The sequence below is a fragment of the Pygoscelis adeliae genome, unplaced genomic scaffold (assembly GCF_000699105.1).
Source record: "Pygoscelis adeliae isolate BGI_AS28 unplaced genomic scaffold, ASM69910v1 Scaffold290, whole genome shotgun sequence".
NCBI lineage: Eukaryota > Metazoa > Chordata > Aves > Sphenisciformes > Spheniscidae > Pygoscelis > Pygoscelis adeliae.
This window is the reverse complement of record NW_008823965.1, coordinates 1406447-1414880: the sequence shown is the minus strand read 5'-3', so window position 1 is coordinate 1414880 and position 8434 is coordinate 1406447. Positions and strand designations below refer to the sequence as shown.

Genomic DNA, 8434 nt, shown 5'->3' with positions numbered 1-8434 from the left:
TAGTGGACGGTGGAGCGGGTGGATGGCGGGCTGAGGAGGTGGCTGGGAGCCGTGATGCTCCTCAAGTGTGTTTTGCCTTTGGGAATGTTACACTGAATTTTCACATGGAAGAACGGGAGCGTGAAGAAAAACTGGAAGGTGGCACAAAAAGCTGACGTAAATAAAGTAGAACGTGTTCCACCACGCTTTTTGTGTTGGCTTCAGTGTAACCCATTACGGAGTTTCAAGAGTACAGTACACTGCGATTGTGATTGTACATTAATTTTATATAATTATTTTCTAAGACAACAGCTCACCAGTAAATAATAGTCTTAAATAATGCTGGCGATAACTGTGTACCTGTACCTCTATCTTTAATGTACAGTTTGAAGAAAGTTTTCCACTTTATCATGTAGGCTTGTGTTCTTTTTTGCTTCCACGTACATTGCAGGAGCTGTAGTGATTGAGATACTGAAAAAAGAAGTTGTTTTTTTTTTTTTAAGAGCGCTTTATAGGGTCATAGTGCCTTACAGGCTTGTATAAGTCAAGTTTACTTCTTCAAGAGGTTTTTATCATCCTAAAGAATGGTCAAGAACTAGTATAATAAATAATCCTGATACAAATTATTATTAAAAAGAGATGTCTTTCTTACAGGTATCTTCAAAGAAACAATGGCGACAGAATCTCCACGCCGCCCTAGTCGATGTACTGGAGGAGTGGTTGTTCGCCCACAAGCTGTCACGTAAGCATGTTCTGGAAGAGTAGCCCTTATTTGAAATGGCTTTTTATCTTCTTGTAGAAGAAGAACCTAGCCTGAATTTTCTTTCAAAGCCGGCTGTGAGGGCTTATGTTGACAGTACGGTTTTGTTGCGCTGAGTATTTTCCAATAAGATAAAGTAAACAGATGTTGCATTCCAGTCTCCTAGGACTGTGCAGGTCAAACTGTCTCCCTAAATGGGATGCTTTTAGCTTAATACACCAAAGCCTTCAAAGTGTATGTTTTAAAGATGAATACTTTATCTTGCAACGTTTTGTTGTTTGTTTACACAATTTTGTTTGCTGTACAAACACTACACTAGCTGTAGATCAGCGATTGCAAACTTCTTCCTTAGGCTGGAAGGAACACGTGTAGCATGTTCCTTTCTCGCTGTCCTTTTTAATAATACCTTGTCACAGGGGTGGATATATTAAAATATATAAGCCTGTCATTAAAGTCCTTCAGTAAGTAGAATTGTGGATTCTAATTTATTTTGCTTAAGAGAACAAAACCAAGAGCAAAGGAAGAAGCTACTTCTCTCCAGTCAGAGCGCATAGGAGGCCGTTGTTTTTGCTTGGGCATCCTTATTTTCATTGTGTTCACATGAAAATACTTTCATGGCAAACAAGCTTAGTAAGACAGCCTAGAAGATTTGTGGTCTCATCTTTGTTAAAGGATTTTTGTAGCAGTTTTTCTTTTTTCCTGGGGATGTTTATACTGTTGTGTTGACGCAAAATGGCACTGTATCGAAATGTTCATTTGTACTACCAGTTTCAGCGTTATTAGTTTCCTGCTGGAGATAGCTGTGTATTTCAACATCAAGATTCACGTTATTTTTACCAGGGAGCACAAGAAATCTATCATTGTAACACAAAAATTTGCATTAGAGGTTTGTCTTACAGCCATGTGATAGAATAAGCATTTTTTTATGTTGCAGAATTTTTCAACAAATGCATTTCTGTTTGTAATGACCTTTTCCTCAAAGTACGCTTTAAAAATCTAATAATAGAAAAATACTGTAAGAATAAGATTATCTGTTCTTTTTGTTTTATTAAATGCGGTGGCTTGTTCTTGAGGTATAGCTTTTCACCTCAAATACTTCGGTCTTTTTGATGAGAGTTTGTGTATGTTGAGAAGCCTCTGCTGCTTATGTTAAACTCCTAGATTCTTACTAAGGGAAGGGGTTTTTTTTTGTGGGTTTTGCTGTTGTTTTGGTTGTTTTTAAGCACTTTGAAGATATCTTCATGAAGTTTTTCAACTTCAGGAGAGACTTAGAGTACATGCACTGAATAAAACATTTCCCAAGCATCAGCTTTGTTTCAAGATGTACTTGGGGGTGGGGTGGGGGAAGTACTCCTTTCATGAGCTGAAAAATGAAGATAGTATGACTCTTGCTGGTAGGCATTCACATGAGAACTTCAAACACTGTATTTAATATTACACCTGTAGACAAGTATTATTGCTAGGTAATAAAGGGCTCTGAAGGTGTACAAAGACAGTTTTGGTGACCTACATAAATCAAAGAAGAATCACCACTAGAAACCACAGCTCGTCTATAAGGCCTCAGCTTAAAGCAGTAAGACAAATTTTGATGCAGTAACCCTTGGATTGCTGAACAAAATCTAGTTTTGTCATGAGTTGGAATAAGCTTTCTAAAATTTAAAACTATATGTTTTAGATTTATCTTTGTTTGCAGAGAGAAGTCAACCAGTTAAGCTGAGCCAGGTGTTGCAGCATTTGACTTGAAGTATCTTCTGTATTGCTGTACTTAATTCTTAAATACTAAACACTCCAATTTCTATTAAAAGAATCTTACACAGCACAGTTTCAGAAAGCACGAAGAAAGCGTATGTACCTTTGGATATCAAGAGTCTGGATTTCCTAGTTTACGGTTTTTCTTTGTTGCTATTAGACGTCTTGAGTTAGCACGGGAAGAATTACTACCAATATAAAAATTAATTTAAGGGCTGCCAAAGTTATTACCGAAAGAGTTAATTTAAAAAAAAAAAATTATTTCAGACTTTATAGCTCTTGTTGCCAGCATGTTTCAGTATTACTAGTTACACAAAAAGTTTGTGCTTTCTGTAGTTTCAACACTGTCTGTGTAATATAGTCAACCCACATTGTACATTGCTCAGCAGTTACACAAGAGACTCGCTGCTCATGCAGGGATAAGCTAATAAAAGCATTAGTTTAAATCTATCGGAACAAATGTTTCTTGCACTATATACTATTCTAAATCATTGCTTCTAATGAGCTTCCAAGAAGGAATAAGCTTCCCAAGCTATAAAACCTTATCTGAAAAAACCTCTTTACTACTCTTAGTTATGGCTTTTTTCCATCTCCTGCCCCCAAGTGCTACCACTTACTTCATCATTGTACATAATGCATATGAGGTCTTAAAGTTTACTTGCACCACAAGGAGAGCTTAAGTCCTCGTCTTCATGTTGTAATAGCCAAATCAAGTAGAAAAAATGCTGAAGAATAACTTCCAAATGCCTGTTCTACTTTAGTCAGCCACTCTGATGTGGAGAACAGGGTTTATTTCTTGACTGTTACATTCTGTACTTTTCCCCCAAGCAGTTATTTCATAAACAGGTATCACTTAGCTTTTTACAGACTTTTAGGCTGCTATTTCTATTATCAGAGTTTTTGGCAGTATATTAAGTAACTGCATTGCATACTTAGTGTTTTCCTTTGTGCTAAAGATTGTGCAAGTTTTTTCTTTGGTGAGATATGTCTTATTTAATATATTCATAACCGTTCCTGAACTTAAGTGGTAGTTAAAAATTCTCCTTCTGTTTTCAAGGGAACAGTCATATATGGAAAGCGTTGTTACGTTTCTTCAAGATGTTGTGCCACAGGTATGTGTAGATCTTTAAAACTATTTTTTTGGTGTACAAAGCAGTTGAAGTGTGTGTCAGGTGGACCAAAATATCATTGAAAAACAAAAAAAAAGGGGGTTTTTTTGAATGTGAATCTTGAGACCAGGGTTTTGAAAGCATAGACTGCATACCATCTGAAAATTGGGCCTACAGATTTCTTCTGATAGGTAATAATTTAAAAGAAAAACTTAGCTACACAGAAGTTGAAGAATTACAATCTAAATAGCAGGAAGAAGATTGCAGCCTTCTACGATAATTTTGGCAATAGACTAGTTGGGGAGGGGAGAGACTGGGCATAACACTTGCTCTGCCTCTTACAGATAGTTTTTTCTGGGTTGTAGTTGGAAACCTATGTATGAACCCTGGCCGGATTGGTGTTAGAACAACTTGGTGAACAAACTTTGTCATCTTAACTTTTGTCAATGGCTGAAAAGGAGAAAGTTTCTTTCGCCTCCTTTACTCTCTCTTTTTTATCTTATTTCCTTAATTTGCATCAGAGTGTCCTGGCTGCTGTGGGACTGTGGTGCTCTGCCTATCCTGTTGTTCTCCAGTGTGCTGAGTTTTGCAAAACAGGAGTCCTCACTTTGTGTTTTTAATATATTTTTTTTTTTTTCTCATTTCTGGGATATTCCTCTCTGGACAACAACTATGATGCATATGTCTGCTCCTGGTCATAGTTTCCAGAGGTAGCAGCAGCATGAAACTGGAATGGTCACTTCTGTATTGCTCATGGGCCTCTCAATAGCAGAGGGAAACTCATTTTGTTTTGTTACTCTTTGGTAAAGCTGTAGTCAGTCAGTGGTGGGGAAGCATTGCAGCTAATTGTCTGTAGCCTCAGGAAACTATCTTGGTTCTTATTTGATGGATTATTTTGGTTGGTTAATCATGAATTTCCTCAATAATTATATAAAAAGAATTCCCCTCACTAATATTAATTTGTGAAATGCATTTTGGACTCATGGTCAAAATTAAAAATCGTCAAACTTTCATTTAAAAGATTGCTGCATTCCACACCCACACATCCTTTTTTCTCCTCTGTAGTTAAAGGATACAGTCTGTGTTTTATTTTACAAATCAGTTTGCCTTGGAAGCATGGAACATGATTTGTTTTGAAAAGTAATACCCACACTTGTTTTTTAAATTTGTATTTTTAGTTCATGTTATTGCTTTTCTGGCGTGTACAAAGTGATTATACAAGCTTTTTTCATATTTAATCCAAAGTACCACACAGTATTTTGTTATAATTCGTTTGGAAGTGATGGTATTTCTACTGTAGCTCACGTTCTTACTATCACAGTTTCTCCTGAGAACTGTAAAACTTGCTGTTTGGAAACACTGCATGTCTCCTTCACAGTTTCTTTTTGTATCTCATCTTTTTATGTGAATCTGTAGAACACAGAACTGAAACATGGATCTGTTCTACTGGAATTACAGTTTATTCTTTTTTAAATGGCTATATTAAAGATGTCACAAATACAACTAAAACATGTCAGTAAAATAAACTATGTAGTAAAGGTCTCTTTCCTCAGTCTTGCTTACAAAGCTTTTAAGTGAATTAAAGAGAATTTTTAAAGTAAAAATGCCTCACGTGAGAATCTCTAACATTGCTTTTAGAAGTAGTGTACAACTGCTGGAGTTAAAGATTGTAGAAGCCACTGTGTTTTAGCTTGACCAAATTGCTGTAAGTCCCATGGTGTTTCTGACCTGCTCCGGAAGACTTCTTGTTATATATGTCTTGTCATTTCTGCCTTAGTCAGTGATGTTATGCTTGTTGAGTTCTATTTAGTATGTTGATCGTGGAACCATTCATTTTTGAAACAAAACCTCACAGGAATGCTGGTGACAGTAAGATACATGTATCTCTGGTTTTCTTTTTTAACGTACATTCCCTCCTATGGTCTATAGAAGGTGGGGAAAAAAGGTGTTAAACTTTCTTATTTCAACTCTTTTGTTTTTTATCCAGGCCTACAGTGGTACCCCACCAGCAGAAGAAAAGGAGAAGATCATTTGGGTCAGATTTGAAAATGCAGATTTAAATGGTATGGCTTCATTTTCTTTCACTTATTTTTGTGATTTTTTGGGTCCATGTACAATAATTTCAGTCAGCTTTATCATTAAGCATTGTTGACTCAAAAGAAAGTATTTCATTTCCCTGTTCTAGATAGACTAAATTCTCAGTGAATAACTGCACTATTGTTCTATACCTACCAAATACAACAACCTTGTAACTTCAACCAAGCCTTGCAACTTCATCTAAAGGCAAACTAAAGCTTGCTTAGGAAGAGAGGCAAATCCCGTGTCCCCAACCCCCCCCCCCCCCCCCCCCAAGTCCATTTCCTTTCCTTAAGGTAGTTGAAAACAAAGCAGACAACTGAATTTATTTCATTTACTGCTCGATTTCAAAGCCAGATTATTCAGCTGTGAATCCAGTCCAGGTCCCTGATATTTTCAGTGGTGTCACAGAGTTCATAGTAACCTAGAAAGGAAGGGCTGTTGGGGAAGATGGGCAGGAGATTCCATGATGTTTTTCAGGGAAATAATAGAGTAAAGCCTCAAAATATTCTTAAATTTTAACTTGTTTATCACTTCCAGTGTATCCTAATAAATCATCGGCAAAGACTACTGACTTAGTGCAGGCAATGGATCTCCAACCTTTTTAAGGAAAAAATGGTGATTTTTACAAGCTTTTTCTAAGAGTATCAAGTAGATCCCTACTTAAGATCTGAGCTGTTTTACCTGTCTATCCCAGTTACCTTTTTTTGAATAAGGAAGGTTCGGGACTGAATGAGAGAGATGGTTGAATGCCGCTATCAGGTAGTTACTTCTTGAATTAATTGAACATCTTGGAGTTGCTTGTGGTGTGTGGTATGTGTGCTTGCCATAGCTGGGGAACTAAGGGACCTGCCTCCTGGAGAACACCGGGTTTAAGTCTTTCAGCAAATTGCCGTTTCTTGTCTGCCGTCTTATTTTCCTGTGTAGAGCTCTATGGTAAAGGCTCATTCTGGTCTCAGATGAAATAATAGCAACCATAGCCAGAGCTGTGATGGGGAATTTTCAGCCTTTCCAAGAGGTTAATAGGGAAGATTATATGTTTTCCAGCTGTTGAAATGGCGCAGAGGCTGGCAGTTCATAAATTCATGGTTATTAGAACTAGAAAAGACCTATCAACCTATACATGGCATTTTGTCCAGCTTTAGGCTAGTTGAGGTTTGGTTGCTTGTGGGTTTGTTCTCCTTGTATGTTTATTTTAAAAAATTTCAGGCATTCCCTCTTTAGGTTCTTTTCTATAGTATAACAAAAACTCCGTAGAATATTCTTCAGAATCCTTCATATTCTGTTTAAATTTACTTTTATGCAGCCTGATCTGAGTGGGCCTGAATACATCCTCTTTCACCATCCTAAATATTTCTTCTCTTTCTTTGATGCTTACGTTCTTGCAGTGAGCTTTTGTCCATTCTGTCATGGTTGAAAATACAGTTTTAGAGGGCTTTACTCAAGAAAAGCTTAATATTTTGATTATTATGTCCTGTAGCACTTTTCTTCCTGGGAATTTTCTTCTTTTGGTAAGGTTGATGTAAAGATTAATTACATAGTATCTAGAAATAGCTTTGATCGGTCTGTGCGTTTGTGATTTCTGTATTTGTTAATGTTTATTTTGTTGGGCCTTTGCAAATTTTTCTCTACTTGAAAAGTTTGCCATGTTTTATTAATCACTGGAGAAAGAATTACAGAAGTTTTTTGGGTATTTAGTGACAACCCACATCGTAATCCAGAAAATTTTTCTCACATAATTTTAAATTTTAATGCTTTCTAAGATCTCTGTGAAACTTTAACAAATCTCTTGCGTTTGCCTAAAGAATGTGTTTCAGTATTGTTCCAGTTTGCTTGCTTTTGCTTATGATAACAGAAACATGCATTGAGAAAACACTGTCTAGTATAACTGACACCAGCCATAGTTGATCCTAACCTGTTAATAATGGCTTTGATATTTACACCCAATTTAGATACATCAAGGAATATGGAGTTTCATGAAATACATAGCACCGGGAATGAACCACCATTACTGCTAATGATCGGATACAGTGATGGAATGCAAGTCTGGAGCATACCTGTAAGTACAGAGTTCAGTTCTGTATCAGAGGCTCTTTTGTTTGTAATGTTGTATTATTACTTTAATATTTACTTTTAATTTTTCCTACTGAAGTGGAAAGAGCCAACATTTACCATCAATGTCATATGGTTTATATGTAATATGCTTATCTTAAGATTAATACTGAGCATAGCTCAAACACTTGAATTCATGTACCTTCAGATTTGAGGGCTTTTTACAAATTATTTCTGTTAAGTAAATTTTCAGAGTTGAATTGGGAGTAGTGTTTGATATTATGGAATAGTTTGTATCCCAAAAAGGACAGAAATCTTTTTAACCTACAGAAAGGAATAAGGGTAGAAAAATATGAATAGAATTTGTTTGTCCCAGGAATGCAAGTATGACAGTATTAATAGTATTTTACAATCACATGTTTGTCATGTACATGATTTGCAATTTTAATTTTATTAAAGTCTATGTGTGCATATGGGTTTGATTTCATGCTGTCATACACACACGCTGCAGTTTGTGTTTCAGAGTGGTTTATGAGCACATGGTCTTAATTTGGGGAATTTCCCCCAAATTTCTTGAAACTGTAGAATAAAGTTTAATACAGTAGGTCATAAAATTCTTAAATTAAAAAAAATAAAATTGCTCATAACACCTTGTCCTTCAAAATAACGTAGAGAGGATGGAGATCTTTCCCTTTGTAAAATCCATTGT

The 8434-nt window shown here is 36.2% G+C and overlaps 1 protein-coding gene across 8 annotated transcripts in view; it reads left to right on the top strand.

The window, feature by feature from the left end:
• The first annotated feature begins 636 nt into the window (after window positions 1–636).
• BCAS3 (breast carcinoma amplified sequence 3) overlaps window positions 637–8434 on the top strand; it is a 373363-nt gene continuing 365565 nt past the window's right edge. For all 8 annotated transcript variants that reach the window (XR_663607.1, XM_009323994.1, XM_009323979.1 and 5 more), the window contains exons 1-4: window positions 637–721; window positions 3546–3600; window positions 5585–5660; window positions 7626–7732. Coding sequence is in view for 7 of the 8 variants with exons in the window: in XM_009323994.1 (XP_009322269.1) it covers window positions 651–721; window positions 3546–3600; window positions 5585–5660; window positions 7626–7732 (309 nt within the window). In the remaining variant the exon portion in view is untranslated. The remainder of the gene's footprint in view (window positions 722–3545; window positions 3601–5584; window positions 5661–7625; window positions 7733–8434) is intronic.